Source organism: Macrotis lagotis, chromosome 1, assembly GCF_037893015.1.
Source record: "Macrotis lagotis isolate mMagLag1 chromosome 1, bilby.v1.9.chrom.fasta, whole genome shotgun sequence".
NCBI classification, from domain to species: Eukaryota; Metazoa; Chordata; class Mammalia; order Peramelemorphia; family Peramelidae; genus Macrotis; species Macrotis lagotis.
This window is the reverse complement of record NC_133658.1, coordinates 492,949,942-492,967,314: the sequence shown is the minus strand read 5'-3', so window position 1 is coordinate 492,967,314 and position 17,373 is coordinate 492,949,942. Positions and strand designations below refer to the sequence as shown.

The 17,373-nt window shown below is 35.0% G+C and overlaps 1 protein-coding gene across 1 annotated transcript in view; it reads left to right on the top strand.

Moving 5' to 3' along the window:
• Nucleotides 1-17,373, top strand: part of RIPK4 (receptor interacting serine/threonine kinase 4) — a 59,148-nt gene that overhangs the window by 28,022 nt on the left and 13,753 nt on the right. The window contains exons 3-5 of the mRNA XM_074213841.1: nt 7,424-7,572; nt 9,049-9,098; nt 12,879-13,037. Coding sequence (XP_074069942.1) covers nt 7,424-7,572; nt 9,049-9,098; nt 12,879-13,037 — 358 coding nt within the window. The remainder of the gene's footprint in view (nt 1-7,423; nt 7,573-9,048; nt 9,099-12,878; nt 13,038-17,373) is intronic.

Genomic DNA, 17,373 nt, shown 5'->3' with positions numbered 1-17,373 from the left:
TCATAATTGCTACATTCCCTTTTTTATTTCTAGAGAAGCATATGTTTCAACCCCCTTATTTTAACTATGTGGTGTGGTTTTTTTTCCCCATTTCTTGTAGACAGCAATTTTTTTAAAAATCTGGTTTCTAATCCACTATGCTTTTCCCAAAAACATAAATTTCCAGTAGACCTACTGTTTCTTCAACCATATAGCATGTGAGTAGGAACAAAGAAGGCAGATCAAAATATTGGGTTTTGTCAATGCATGAACCCAATAGGACAGAGAAGCAATCATAAAGTCCTGAGGAAGTATATGAATAATTTACCTCTATAAAAATATAAACAATTTAACCTTGTTTAGTCCTTTTAGATTGCATAGTGATGTTTACTTTTTTATGTTTCTCTTGATGCTTGACTTTATGTTTCTCTTGACAAATTTTCTACTCCTTTAAGATCTTTACATCAGGAGCACTTGGAAGTTTCATATTTCATTAAAGGCCCATTTTTGCTCTATAACCTTTATACTCAGTTTTGCTAGGTAAGTAATTGGTTGAAAATCTACGTCTGTTGTCTTCTAGAATATCATATCCCCTGTTCTCTATTCATTTATAATATGACTTGCTAAATTCTGAGTGATTCTGACTGAATCCTTCATACTTGAATTTTTTTCCTGGATTCTTTTTTCCCCCTGGATTCTTAAAGTATTTTCTCTTTAACCTAGGAGTTCTGGATTTGACTATGATAATTCCTTTGAGTGTTTTTTTTGGGGGGGTTGCCTTCAGGGGATGACTGATAGTTTGCCTCAATTTCCATTTTACCCTATTTTTTTAAGAGGGCAAAGTACAGAGTGATAGCCCAGTAGTTTTCTTTTATGACTTCTTGAATATGATATCTATGTTCTCTTTTTTTTGGTCATGTTTTTCATATAGTACAATAAGTCTTTTTAAAAAAAATTTATTTTTATCCAGTTTTATCTAATTTTTGATCTAATTTATTATGAGAATGTTTTTAATTGAAATTTTATTTTATTTTTCTAACTACATGCTATAGTAGTTTTTTTGACATTCATCCATTTGCAAATTTATTATTTAAATTTTTTTTCTACCACCCTCCCTTCCCTATCCCTACCCAATGACTGCATATTAGTCGTTTTATGTAAGGGGAAAGAAAGAAAACCATGAGATAGGTGGAAAAAACATAGAAAAAGTTTCTAAAAAGTAAACAGAATATTCATTCAGATTCCATGGTTTTTCCCCTCTGTTTGTGAATGGCATTGTTCATTTATCAGGACCAAAATTGGGAAAGGGTCTAAGTTGTCTATCTGAGGCAACAAAAAAAAAATCGATCAACAATTACTACAATTGGTCAAGAGTTTTAATCTAAACAGAAATTGCTAGTATTAACAGGGTTAACACAGGTCAGACCAGTGAAAAAGTACAATCTGTGTACTGTTGAATGACCTTTGCCTATATATTTTCTGGATCTTAGGATCATTTAGCCTAAGTGACTCCATATTGGAATGCTATTATTATATCCATAAACATCAAACAATATAAAAACTGGGCTCACTTTTAATCCACTATGAGACTCCCCTTTGGGTCATGGAATTCTACCCTGGAGTAGAGGCTAGAACGGAGTCTTCACTCAACTCTCAGGTTCAGAACCACATGGCTACTTTTTGCTTCCAGCTTGTTAATTGTTCATCAGAATCTCCTTAGGGCCCATGAGTGATCACTCTTTTCTGCTCCCCCCCCCCCCAAATATAGAACTAATCCCTATCAGTTAATCTTGGAATTCTGTAATAGGTGAATGAACATGGTTCTTGTTCCCGTAACCTACACTGTTTCAGGAATCCCCTGGCATCTCCTCTGCCCAGGTGCTTCCTGAAGCCTTGGTGTTCATCTCTTTCATTCCACAGGGATATATAAAATGGACTCAGCAGTGGTAGGAGTGAAAGCAATGAAAGCAGTCAAAGGCTAGGTTTTTGACTGGATAAAATGACAGGGGACTTCAGAGAAGACAGGGTCAAGATGGAAAAGGGAGGAAAGTGTAGCCAGGGCAGTGGTGGTAGCCTGGGGGAAAAAATTGAGGTTTAGAGGAATTGGAGGATGAGATGAGGATGAAAAACAGAATTTGGGGTTGCCAAGAGGAGGGAGAAGTAGAATGACAAGAGACTGTGATTAGATAAGGTCATTTCAGATTTTGTGGAAGTTTGAATATTTGTGAGTGATGGCCAGATTCAGTGAATAGCCATTTTTCTTTGCATAGCTGTGGTGGGATAGGGAAATAAGATTGTGGGAAATGATTAAGTTGAGGAACTGGGAGGTTAAGGTGTTTGAGGGATTGTCAGTATATATATTGAAGTTCCTCAATATGAGAGCAGGAATAAGGGATGAGAGAAAGGCTAGGGGTCAAATATTGAACTTGTTGAGGGAAAGGAAAGGTGGTAAATAATAACTACCAGCATCTAAATTAGATAGTAAATATTGATTGAGTAAAATTTATTCCAACTCCTACAATATGAGGGAATGGTTGAGGCATGAGTGAAAGTGCAGTCTAGGTTGGAGAGAGAGTAGCCAGGGAAGGTATTTATTCAGGAGGGAGTCAGTTTTCAGTGAGTACAATAGGATGGAAGAAGCACTAAAGGAAAAAGTTTAAGTTGAAAGCAAATTTGTTAACTGTAGAACAGGCATTCCAAAGAGCATGATGGAAGGGGAGGGGTAGCTTTAGGCTAACACATTAGCAGGATTGGTTTGAGGGGGTTAAGAATAAGGGAGGACCTAGTGGGCAGGGACAGGCAATCAGTGAGTCAGTCAATAAATATTTATTAGGGACCTACTATGCACTAAGGGTTGTACTAAGGATCAAAGAAAAGAAAAGGATAGTTCCTGTTCTCAAGAAGTCACAGTTAAATTGGAAAAGCAATATTCAAACAAATATGTGCAAATAAATTTTTTTTTCCTGTGCAGTTGAGACTGACTTTTTTTTGGCTTTTTTTAATTGATTTTTTTATTTTTTCAATTACTTATAAAAGTTTTCTAACATTCATCCACATGTATATGCACATTTCTGCTCTCCTTTCCCACCACCCCCAATCAGTGGTGAACAGTCTGATGAACATTTGTGTTTAACATGTTTACAGATTAGTCATTTTCTATATGAGGAATTAGGACTAAAGGGGGGAAAAGAAAGAAAACCATGAGATAGGAGGATAAAAAAATAAGAGAAATATTTAAGAAGTGAACATAGTTTCATTCAGATTCTGTATTTTGCTGTTTTGTTTTGTTTTGTTTTTCTTTATCTGGATGTGCATAGCATTAACATATCTCCCTGAGGTTGTTCTAGCTCTCTGACCTAAACAAATTTAAAAGATAAATTTGAAATAATCATCAGTGGGAAGGTACTAGAGTTAAAGGGTTAAATGTAAAAGTTTCCTATAATAGGTGAAATTTTAGCTGAGACTTGAAGGAAGCTACAAGAAAGGCAGAAGGTAGAAATAAGGAGTATAAGAAGGCCAGACATAGGAGAGCACCAGTGAAATGGCCCAGAGTAGGGAGATGGAATTAGAAGGAACTTATGTCAGGAACACCAATAAGTAAGCTACTGCAGGAGTCTAGGTGTGAGGTGTATAGGGTCTTCACCAGAGTAACGACAGAGGAATGAAGAGGGGGAATACATACATACATACATACATATATACATATAAATATATCTATAGATATAGATATAGATATGTCCAGTGATGTTACAAAAGTAAAATTGACAGGCCATGGCAGCACAGTTGGTATGGGGTGGGGGAAAATAAAAGAAAGTGAGGAGAAAGAATGAAAGTCTATTTGATTGGGAAGACTGTGGTACCTTTGATAATAATAACAAATTTAGGAAATAGGGAGGGTTAGGGGAAAATTTAATGACTTCAGTTTGGGTTATGTTGAGTTTAAGATGTCTGTGGAACATCTAGTTCAAGATATCCAGTAGGCAGTCAATAGTGTGAGACTGGAGAAGTTGGGGGTAGATAAGTAGATTTGAGAAGTATTAGCATATAGATGAGACTTGGGAACTGATGAGATCACCAGTTGAAATTGTATAGAGGACAGGGTCTAATGTAGTGGGCCTCACCTACATGAAGATCCAGCAAAGCAGAATGAGAAGAAAGTAGGAGAAGCAGGAGAAATTGGTGTAGAGAGATGAGAGTAAGAAAAGAGGGTGGTCAATAGTGTTAAAGGCAGAGAAAGGTCAAGAATGATGATTAAGAAAAGGGAATTTGATTTGACAATTAAGATATTATTAATAACTTTGTAGAGAGCAATTACTGTTGAATGATGAGGTCAGAAACTAGACTTCAAAGAAGTAAGATGAAAGTGAGACAAATTAAAGTGAAGGCATGTATTGCAGAGAGCCTTCCCGAAAGGGAAAAGAAATATAATAGTTAATGGAAATGACCAGATTGGGGGCAGCTAGGTGACTCAGTGGATAGAGTACTGGCCCTGGAGTTAGGAGGACTTGAGTTCAAATTTGACCTCAGACACTTAATAATTACCTAGCAGTGTGACCTTGGGCAAGTTACTTAACCCCATTGCCTTGCAAAAACCACCAAAAAAAAGTGACTAGATTTAGTGAACCTTTTGATAATATTTGTATGTAGTAGGGAAATAGCCAATAGTAGACAAGGAGAGTTTGTAGATAAATGATAGAAGTAATACTCTGCAAGAAGAAGGAATTTTGCATGTAGAATGGCTTGGTAAGGAGTAGAGCCATCTCTTTATGTGGGACAAGAATGAATGTGAAAGGGGTGGCTAGGTGGTACAGTGGATAGAGCACAGGGCCTGGAGTCAGGAGTACTTGGGTTCAAATTTGGCCTCAGACACTTAATAATTACCTGGCTGTGTGGCCTTGGGCAAGCCACTTAACCCCATTGCCTGGCAAAAAAAAAAAAAAAGAATGAATGTGAAAATGGATAAAAAGACATGGAAAAGCCCCTGAATAGGATCATGAATGGATTAGGAAATTGTAAAGAATTGTCTTGCCATAGCAGCCCATTTTGAGATAACAGAATATAACTTGGTGTAGTCAGCACAATTCTGATTTTCTTTAACTCAGTTGAGGAGCACATGAGTAGAATAATCCAAGGAGTTGGCAGGGCAAGTTATTCCAGAGAAGAGAAAAAGGTAGAGTTAAACTCATTCAATAAGAGGTCATGATAGGGAAAGGAAGATCCTGTGTAGTCACTGTGGGGAAAGAATTGAGAGGTGATGGGATTAAATTGAGGACAAAGAACAGAGTTTAGAGCTGAAAGGCAGAGGGATAAGTCAAATGACTAGATTTTGGTAAGGTAAGGAATTTCAGAGTTCATAATCATAGAAATGGAGTATTTATGAGTGATGGCAAGATCAAGAGTATGATTGTCTTTGTGTATAGTTGTAGTGTAGTGGAAGTATACATAGTGGGAAATGAACAAGGTGAGGCATTCATAGATTACCTTTTTGGGGAAGTATCTATATGTATTAAGTCCCTAGTAGTTCTGCTGGAATTGAGTAAGATGAATAGAAGTTTGTTAGCCAGATTACTGAACTCATTCAAGAAAAGGAGTGTTGGAGGTTGGTAGATAACAAACTTGTGATTGTGTGCAAAATATGGATTGAGTGAACCTCAATGGAGAAGTTAATGAGTGATGGAGATAGAGGGAGAGCTGGAAAATGGTATTGGGGAGCAAAGATATTCCAGTTCCCCAACTTGGACCAATGAACCAAAGGAAATGATTGAAAGGGCCACCAGTGCTGGTAGGGGAAGCTATGTTAGGAGAGAGCTAGAAGTAGGAAGGAAAAGATTCAAGATGAAAGCAAGTTTACTATCTGGAGAGCATGTATTCCAGAGATGACAATGGAAGGTATAGCAAACTAAATAATAGCAAACTAAAATAGGTCAGAGATGGGTCCTGAACTAAGATTTTACTGATTTTAGGACCAGACCTCTGTTTGGAGCCAGTGGAATCTTTTTAACTTTTTATCAAACTTATCAAACTTTCATCTTGGAGAGACTGTCCTATCATAGTTGAAAAAAGACTTACTTAGAGAAAGGTGGGAGAACTGTGTTTAATTTGAATCTTACAAAGAAACATAAGGAAAATTCTTAAAATTTTTGACTGGTGTTCTGAGAAAGTTGAATAGTAGAACTATATTTTAGAAATGAAAAGTCAATGGGGGGACAGCTAGGTGGCTCAGTGTATAGAGCACCAGCCCTGGAGTCAGGAGTACCTGAGTTCAAATCCGGCCTCAGACACTTAATAATTACCTAGCTGTGTCATCTTGGGAAAGCCATTTAACCCCATTGCCTTGCAAAAAAAAAATTTTTTTAATTTTTAAAAATCTAAATAAAAAAAGAAATGAGAAGTCAAGAGTGGCAATGATGGTTAGAAATGATTCTGGCTTCAGTAATACAGATGGAACATTGTAAGTAACAGTTTGTCCCTATTTAATAGTCTAGAGGTTTATATATTTAAGTAATATTTAATAAACTAAGGAGGGTTCTCTCAGAGCTATTTGATTAATGAGTTATTCTGGTGCTTGTAAATAATAAGGAAATATCTAAACTTGTTTCCCCAGGATGATGGGAATAAGCATGGTAACAAATTAGCTAGCTGATAGGTGAGCACCCCACCCAAGCTACGTATAAAAATGTTTGATCCTAAAACCCTTTTATATAAACATTCACGTGTGTGTGTGTGTGTGTGTGTGTGCGTGCGCGCGTATAAATGTGTTGTATAGACATGCTTGTATCTGTCAAGGAGTTCTATATGATCTGTCTCTAGAGAAAGTAGACCCCAGCAGATAGAAGAAGATATTAAGCCAAATTATAATGATTTAAAGGGATTTATGAGGCAGATGTAGTTTGAGTTTTTGGTTTGTTTTAAAAGGCAGTTGAAAACATTTCCACACAAAAAGCTTGCTTCTACTTGTTTGTTCACTTAAGTAGGCCATATTGCATAATCAGATTCACAGTATTTTTTGCTGTCAGTTTCTCAAGTCATTCCTTTAATTTGTGGGGGTGGGTGGGAAAGTCATTATACTTTCATTGTTTATGGCACAAAATGTGGCTTCACAGAAATAAAATAATTTGCTATATCCTTTATAAGTTAACTTTTTCTGCATTTGGCTATGAGGAAAATGTATTATGTTTTGGAATGGAGTAAATTAAGCCTGTAAATATAGAGGGCGCCTTTTAAAAAGTTAAAATTAAAAATCCTTTAGATGATATTTATTTTACAGAAATTTAAAAGAGAAAGATCCTTCCAATTTGAATTTTTTAGAAGTGCTTGAATGCTGCAAAATAGGGATATTCTATATTTTGTTTTTAACATTGTATAAATATTCTAACTCCTTATGAAGCATTCAAATTCTATTTGGAGTTTAATTAATTAACTTTTTTATCTGCTTACTTTTCAGATTTCAGATTTTGGATTAGCCAAATGTAATGGCCTGTCTCATTCCCAAGATCTCAGTATTGATGGACTTTTTGGTACAATTGCTTACTTACCTCCAGAACGTATAAAAGAGAAGAGCAGATTCTTTGATATCAAACATGATGTGTACAGGTTGGTGTAAAAACTTCCTTTCCAGGATTAATCTGATTGTTTGGGGCAACTAGTTGAGAAATTCTTCCAAAACTTAACAAGTTCCTCTGGCGTAAATATTTGTAAGAATTTCCAAACCAAAGGCTTGGTCTTTTACTCATTCTAAATAATTATATTTGCTTCATGGATCTGAATAAGCCATATATTCTTAATTTTTGCTGAGGGGCTTTTTTTTTATATTGTGGTTGGCTTGGAAGGGCATAGAAGATTTTTCTTTTTTTTCCATTTTAAATGCTGATTAGCCACAGGTGAAAAATATTTGTTTGTGAAAGTGCCAATTAAAGTAATTTGTTTTATTGAACTGACAAATTATGGCATTCCTTTTATTTGAACTTCTGGCATTTTTGCACAGTGCAGGTTTTATTTGTTGAGGTTGTAGAAATTTGTCACTTTAAATGTTCATGCAGGGGCAGCTAGGTGGTGCAGTGGATAGAGCACCACCCTGGAGTCAGGAGTTCAAATTCTTCCTCAGACACTTAATAATTACTTAGCTATGTGGCCTTAGGCAAGCCACTTAACCCCATTGCCTTGCAAAAACCTAAAAACAAAAAACAAAACAAATGTTCATGCATATGCTTCTGTGCAGCTTTCCAAGATGTATTCCTTCTTTCTGGTATTGAATGAAGAATTCTTGTTATTTTTAGATAAATAGATGTGGGGAATATATACATATTAATTCAGTTAAATTTTATAACTTTTAACTGTCCTTTTTCTTTTCTTAAAACCTAAAGTTCTTAATGATCCTGTATTTTTCTTTGGAAAAGGAAGCAAAGGCTCAATTGACTTTTCACTTTTTACTTTTCTACCAATCATTATGGAAACTTAAAAGAACTATTGTTACTTAGAACTTGGTTTACTGGTTTGAAATTCTTTCTGTGTGTGTGTGTGTGTGTGTGTGTGTGTGTGTGTGTGTGCGCGCACGCGCGAGTGTTCTTACCTATATTTCTTTGCAGTACCTTTACTGATGAATTAGACTTCTGGAATTAGTTACAGCTCATATAATTTGGGGAAAAAAGTTTTTCTCTATTTCAATTTTTTTGTTTTAACTTTTGAGCTTACAAATTTCAATTTCCTATATATTGAATATCTTCTTTCAAATTTGTTTCATTCCAATGAAATACTCTTTAACAACTGAAGTGATAGGTCTTACCAGCCAAATCCATGCTACTTAGATTTTTTGACTCCTTTTAATGGACATTTAACGAGCAATTTATTTTTTTATTTAAATGGCTTGCAGTACTTTTTAAAAAGTTGTTTGTGAACTAAATGCATTCTAAGTTAACTTTAATTAAAATTATTATGGATAAAGTTCCACTTTCAGATTCTGGATTTATTCTTTCAGAATACATTTTATTCATGTGACATAGTTACTGAGCATATCCCATAAAGATTAAACTAACAAGGTAGGAAACTCATGAACATATTTTTCTTTTTCAGTTTTGCCATTGTTATCTGGGGAGTACTCACACAGAAAAAACCCTTTGCTGGTAAGTGAAATGTTCTCTTTATATTTAAGTTTGGTATATTATGTATTTGGACATTTTAACACTTTCTTTGTTAAGGAAGAATACATGCAAAGTATCTATGAATACTTTATGCCGTGAAAGTTCCTTGAAAAGGATAGTGAACATAGAAGACAGGTTAATTTATGTCTGCTTTTGTCTCTTCTGGGACCTCTGACCCACCTAAAGGAATACAGTATAAAAACCTTGAGAATTTTGAGTATGCCAAATAAAGAAACTTGCTTTTTCCCCCATTCTGCAAAAATTTTAATTTCTATATAAAGAATTATTTGATAAAACAAATTCTATTTACTACTTGCAGTAGAAATCTGGATCAATCATTCGCATGGTTTTAATGTCTTCTTTTTCACCTAACCAGGATCCTAAGAATCAGTATTTAAAATAAATGAAGGAGAAAAAAGTCTTTCAAGTTTCATAAGTTATAGATCACCCTGGCAATTATTATAGCAATAAAAAGGACTTGATTTCTAATGCTTTTGTTTAAACAAGAAAACAATTATTCATCTTCCTATCACCAATCATCATTCATCCTTTATAGGTTCCTTTCCCAACCCCTCTTGTTTTAATTAAACTACAATCAATATAGTCATAGTTTTAGATGGCAGAATGCCAATTATTGTATGTCATATATACACACACATATATGACAGCTGAAGTTCCAGGTCCATGATTGTAAATGTCAATAATAAAAGACCCTATGAAGACAGCACAACAGAAAGTTGATATTTTACCAGGCAATCTAGAGATGGACACGCTTGATGTTTTTGTATTTCCTAGCAGTGTAGTTTAGAAAACATCTCAAATGTTGGAGCTTGGAGATTTCAGTAATCAATAAAAAATGAAAATTGATTTTGACAGGTTGAAATTAGATATAATTCTATATGAAGCAGAATTAAGTACTAATAAGAATACTACCACTGATTTTAAACCGAGCAAATAATACATATCTGCAGCAATATACTTTAATGGCTTTTTCAAAGAAGGGCTCAGCTTTGGGATTTTTTAATTATATAAATATTTTATTTGTTTTCCAATTATATATATTTTATATTATATTATATATTCCAATTACACACGCACAGGCACACAGACACACAGACACACACACACACACACAGACAAACAATGGTATCAACTTAGGCCTTAAAGTAATATACTACCATGTCAAAGTCTGCTTCTTTGTATTAACTATAATCCTAGTTACAAAGATACTAACACTGAAATCACTATAGGGATTCCCCTTTCCTGAATGAAATTTTGTCTCCTCTCATTTTTACTCTCTCCTCCCCATAAATTTACTTTTAAATTCTATAATTTTGCTTAACTGCCAATCTCATTTTGAGGAAGAGAGAGAGAAAATGACTTCCTGATGGTCGAACAAGTAGTGTTCACACACAGGTTCTTTGACTCCAAATTCAGTGCTCCTTTTACAGAATAACATTTTAAAGAAAGGATTAGCAGCAGTCAGAATCCCATGGCATTTAAAGGAATAATGTTTATAGAGTCTCTATCATCTCAGATTATTACATAGGATATTTTTCTTTTGCTGATTTGATAACAAAGAAAGAGACCTTGTCTTAGAATTTCCTCCATTTTTGTCCCTTGTCACTGATTGGCATTAATCAGTGACTATATAACAATTAAAGCTGTCTAGATGCTGATTAAATGCTCAGCAGACTAGTGACATGGAAAGAAAGGAGAGAAAATATCTTCCTGTAATTTTATGTCCCATTACATCATAAATTGAAAATACAAAATTCTTAAATGTAATTCTTTTTTAAAGATCTTCCTATTTCTCACTGATTCTAGTCCTTCTGTTCTCCAATCCAATTCTCCACACTAAATAATTTGCCAAAATTATCTTCCTAAAGCAAATATGATATTTCCTTACCCAAAAATCTTAACTAATTCTCTAGAATAAGAAATAAACCCTGTAGCCTGGCATTTAAAGCTCTCCAATCTGCCTTCAATTTCCTTTTCAAACTTATTCTGCTTACTTTATTCATGTGCTCTTTTAAAAAAAAAACTTTTTTATTGATTTTTTTTCCATTATCACTCTTACTTCTCAATGACTATCTCCTCCTAATACAAAGGTCTCTCTTGTAAGAAGTTAAGCAAAATATAAAGACATGTCAGAAAATATATGTCTCATTTTGAACCTTTAGTTCATTATCTTGTCTGAAGTTAAGAAGGATCAGTGCATTGATAATAATTTTATTTTGGACTTGTTAAATTTGAGATGTGTACAGAACAGCCTGTCTGAAATGTTCAATAGACAGTGATACAGGACTAAAATTAAGGGGAGAAAAAGTGCAGTCAGAAACATAGATCTGGGAGCCTCCTGAATAGATATGATACTTGGGTTCAACAGAACTTAATAGGATCCTCAAATGAGAAAATATTGAGAGAAAACAGAAGAGGACCCTGGACCAATCCTTGGGATACCTGCAAGTAATGGACATGGCATGGGTGAAGATCTCCTACAGAAGACAGGTAGAAAGGGAACCAAGTGAAAATACAAAACCCCAAAAGAAAAAAGTATCCAAAGAAGGTGGTCAACAATACAAAATGCTGTCAAGAGAGCTGAGCTAGCAATTAATAAATCATTGATAAGTTTGGAGAGAACACTTTCATTTGAATCATGAGTTGGAAGGCCAGATTATAGAGAGTTTAATAAAGAGAATGAGAAGAAGTAGGATACTGAATATAGATGACTATTTAATAAGGGAAATCAAGGTTTAAATTAGTAACTAGTAGAGACAATAGAATCAAGTAAGAGAATTTTTTTTAAAAGGATGGTGGAGATTTGACCATGTTTGTAGGCAATAGGGAATGAACCCTAGTAGATGAGAAAAGGCTGAAGATTAGACAGAGAGAGAGAGAGAGAGAGAGAGAGAGAGAGTGGGATGATCATATGAGCAGATGATTTGTTGGAGAAAAAGAGAGGAAATGAAATCAAAATAATACGGTATGGCCTTGGCAAACTGGAGAGCCACCTCATTACCAGAGTCTATTAAAGAAAGGACATTTTGTCGAGTTTAATTGCATATAATATTACCTCCATTAAAATCATTCTCCTTTACTTAATTGTGGTGTATACATAAACTTGGTGGGATTTTTTAAAGCTGTGTTCTGGCAGATGCTGTCAAGGGATAAAGGTTTAAAGTATTGTCCTAGTGACCAATTGTGACTATCAGTGGAGAACAAACATAGGTACATTCACAATCACTTGATCATTGATTGACAAGTGGTTTTTTTGTTAACTCCCAAAGCTCATCTTTCAGTGGTTAAATCCTCAATTTAATAAATGTTTACTTTGTGGAAGGCATGTGCTAGGATTAAAAAAAAAGACAAAAATAAAAGTCCCTGCTCTCAAGGAGTCCACAGTCTAAAGAAGGAGACAATCTGCAAATGCCTCTGCAAACAAGATATTTACCAGGGTAAATTAGAGATAATATCAGAGGGAGGGCTTCTAAAAGAAGGTGAAGTAAGGATCTACACAGTTGGAGAGGGATAAGACAACCTTGTGAGAAGCATAACATCAAAAAAAAAAGGATTAATCAAAGATATATGCAACAACTATGGAAAATTGTATTCCCATGGCAGTTCTGCTAACCACTCAGTAATCTAAAGTTGATAGTCCTCTGTGCTTTTTCCCATAGTTATCTTTTTACCCTAGAGATAAAAAAAATTCTTCTTTCATTTAATTAGATCTGCTGTAACTTGTTTGCCTTTACTTTTCAGATGAGAAAAACATTCTTCATATCATGGTAAAAGTAGTAAAAGGCCATCGCCTGGAGCTACCCCCGATTTCCAAATCTAGACCTCGTGCTTGTAGTAACTTGATTAAACTCATGCAGAAATGCTGGCAAGATGATCCCCAAAGTCGGCCAAGTTTTCAAGGTAATGTGCTACTTGGTAATATAGCTATTGTCCATTCCAAAGGAAGATGTCCTAGCAGAGTACAGAATATAGGACCTTAGAGATCATGTGGTCTGGTCCGTCATTTTACCATTGAGAAGTCATGTGTTTGAGTTGATCTTGCAAGCCACACAATACAGCTAATAGGTAAACTAGTACTTACTAATCATTTACTTATAAGCTAGGCACCTTGCTAACTTCTGAGAATACAAGTAAAAAGACAGTCTTTGCCTTCAATGAGCTTGCATTCTAATGGGAGAAGACAACACATTTAATAAAAGGAATGTGAGTGAAACAAAGTTACCCTGTTGGACTGGGGGAAAAAACCATGTAGAAATAGGAGTAGTCCTGAATGCTGTCTGTAAGAAGAATTAGCTGTGACTTTCCCTAGATGTGTTACCTTTGCACGAAGGCTGTGGGACAAGATAATCTCATCAGAGGAAGAAGTCACTATGGTACAGGGTACTTTTCCCTTGTGTCAATCCAAGACTTTGAGAGATGTTTCAGTCAGGATAGTAGAGAAAAAGAACATAAAGCATAGTCTAAGATTAAAACTTGGATGCAAATGTAAGCTAAGGCAGTAGCATAACATTTTTATTTCCAACATCCAAAAGTAAGAAACTAGATGTGAAGGTCACCTTGGTCCCTGAGGGCTATCTTTGGTGAAGCAAAAGAGACTGCATCTGAACATCTGATGTTCTGTCAAAAACTAATCATAAAGAATATTGAAATAATAATTGCCACAATAACCTTTATGAGTACATATTATTTTTAATGCATATATATATTTAATGCATATATTAATTCTTTGAAGAAAGAACCATTTTACAGAAAAAAATCTTAATAAAGGGAATTTTAATTTGTGGTTGTATGCAGTCAAAGAGATTCTTCTTCCCTCTATATAAAGAATACTTAACACAAGTTGATTGTAGGCATATGTGGCTTTATTGAATGAATAATTAAATCATTAATTAAATTCAATAATTAATTAAAATGAATATTATGTCCTAAAACTTACTTTTTAAAAAAATTATTTAATTTTTACCCCAATTACATGAAGGCAAATAATTTGATAGGGTTGTACGTATGCAATCAAGTAAAACATTTCTATTTTAGTCATGTAGTGAAAGAAAACATGAAACAAAAACAATGTATAAAAAGTATGTTTCAATCTGCATTCAGACTCTATCAGCTCTTTCTCTGAAGATGGATAGCATTTTTCATAAGTCCTTCAGTATTGTCTCAGATCATTGTACTTCTGATCAGCCAGACACAGGCTGATGATCATGCACTATTGCTGTCTCTGTGTACACCCTTCTCTTGGTTCTGCTCATTTCCCTTTGCATCAGTTCATTATAAGTTTTCTCCAAGTTTTTCTCCAAGAGTATCCGGCTCATTATTTCTCATAACAACACAACAGTTTTCTATCCCAGTCTTATATATAACACTACTTAATCAGCTATTCCCCAATTGTTGGATATCCTCCAACATTTGTTATTTTTCTTTTCTGTCAAACTGGCCAATCTGATAAGTGAGGAAATAGTACTTCAGAATTGTTTCATTTTGCATTTCTTTAATTAATAATTATTTAGAACTTTGATTATATGATTATAGATAGTTTTGATTATTCTATTTGAAAACTGCCTGTTCATATCCTTAGGGAATGGATCTTATTTTTATAAATTTGAATAGTTCTCTATATATTTAAGAAGTGAGGCCTTTATCAGAGGTAATGCTGAAGGTTTTTTTTTTCAGTTATGATTACTAACCTTATTCCCCACATCCTTTTTCAAAGTGTTTATCCCACTTTCTTTCTACTGTCACCCCATCTATCCTCAAGTGTTTTACCTCTGTCAAACCCCCACATATCCCCTTACATTCCCTGATCTGATAAAGGTTTTTGATATTCTCAGTCATGAGGGCTTATCAAAAATTATGGCAAAATTTGTATGCCCAGGATCATTAGTATTGTATGTCAGTTTTATGATGGCATATTTGCCTGAATGCTGCATAATGGATGATGACAGAACTCTACTTTTCCATGTATCCAGGGAGTAAAGCAGGACTGTGTTCTTGGTCCCATTCTTTTTAGCAGGATGTTTTCAGCAAGTTTGTCAGACAGTTTCAGTAAGCATGAAAATGTCATCAAGGTCAGTTACTTCATTGAAAGTAAATTATTAGGGGTGGCTAAGTGGCACAGTAGATAGAGCACTAGCTCTGGAATCAGGAGGACCTGAGTTCAAATCTGATCTTAGACACTTAATAATAACCTAGTAGTGTGACCTTGGGCAAGTCACATAACCCATAGCCCTGCAAAAAAGGAAAAGAAAAAAAAATGAAAAGAAAGCAAATTATTTAATTTGAAAAGGCTTACAAGCCAAGACTAAAATAGAGGGAGAATTGTTCATGATTTTTTGTTTTTCAGATGATTATGCATTCAATACAGCTTCTGAAGCTGAGATACACTAAAGTATGGATTGATTTTTTTGCTGCTTGTACTAATTTTGATCTAGTATTTAACACAACTCCAAACACACAGAGAAGAGATTCTCCACCAACCAGTACCTCACTATCCATTCATGGAATCATTAGTTATAGCAAATGGAGAAATTATGAATGACATGGATAAGTTCATTTACCTTGCTAATATACTTTCCAAGGATTTAACATATAAAATGATAAGGTTGTTGCACACATTGTAAAAACTAGCTCAGAATTTGGGTGATTTGGAAGAAGAGTGTGGAGGAAGAGAAAAGGTATAGACTGATTACCAAACTGAAGGTTTACAGGGCTGTTATACTGCCCTCATTGTTGTATGCCTGTAAATCCTACACCATTCTGTGAACTGTCTTAGAAAATTCTGAAGATCACCTAGCAAGATAAAGTACCAGATACTGAGGTCCATTTTTAGCTGAACTGCCAAGCATTTAAATTCTACTTCAGAGAACACAACTCTAAAAGGCTGGTCACCTTTTTTGAATGCTAAATATGTTTGCCAAAAAACTATTTTATGGAGAACCCACAAAAGGCAAAAATTTATATGGAGATCAGATGAAATAACATAAGGACATTCACAAAGTCTTTTTGAAGAATTCTGGAATTTATTTCATGCTATGGGAGACATTGACAAAAGACTATCCATTGTGACTTGCTCAAGAAAGGGGCTGTGCTCTCTGGATGAAGCAGAATTACAGTAGTTCAAGAGATACAAGATGCACAGATTTGGAGACATGTTTACTCCAAATGTTCATTAGAATATCTGTGCCCAATCTGAGGGCAAAAGATATAAACTTTCCGAGCTCATATTAGTCTGATCCATTATAGTCAGACACACTTTACCTTGACTCCAATATAGTGATGTCATTTTGGTTCTCTTTGAGAACCAAGAACCAACCAACTAAGCAAATTTTCTTCAGTAACTTTTACACCTCCTTTACCAAGTTGTTAGTTCCTTTTTCATAATTTTCTTTCATCACTCACATTTCTTTTCCCAATTTTTAAACTCCATTATGAGCTTTTCTAGGAATTCTTTTGAGGTCTGAGACCAATTTACATTTTTCTTTGAGGCTTTTAATATAGCAGTTGTGACTTTGTTGTCTTCGGAGTTTGTGTTTAGATCTTCCCTATCAACTTTAGTAATTTTCTATGGTCTGGATCTTTTTTTATTGCTATTGTTTGCCTATTTCTTGATTTCTAACTTTATATTAAAGTTGATCTTTGTTCCTAGAGTAGAGGGTATCCTATTCCAAGCTTCAAGTTTTTTGTGTAGCTGTTTTCAGAGCCAGTTCTAGATGTCTGTAAGCTCTTGGTTCTTCCAAGGTGGTATGATTTATGGAAAAGTGTTTTTACTACTCTCTTGACTTATACTCTGGTCTGCAAGTGACCACAAGTACTATTTTCCTCCCTGAAACTGTGACCAGGGTCCCTGCCCCCCTGTGGCCACAAGTTCAGATGTGCCAGGGCTCCTCCTCACCCTGACTTGGTGAACCAGGATTGCAACTCAGATCTGAGTAAGATTAATGCAACAGAGTCCTGCCCCCCTCCCCCGCCACCAGTGCCCTATAATCTTCTTCTGACTAGTTGTTGACCTCTTTACCATTTGCAGGCTTAGCGCTCCTAATTCAATTGTCCCCAAAACTTTCTAGTTTTTTTGTGGCGTGAACTATGCTCTTTCAGTCTGGTGAAAGACCTTTCCTGCTATACTTCTAAGTTATCTTGGGCTAGAAAATTGTTTTACCCCCATCCTTTTGTGGGTTCTGCCACTCCAGAAATTGTTTTGAGACATTATTTAAAGTTGTTTGGAGCTTACACTCTTAAG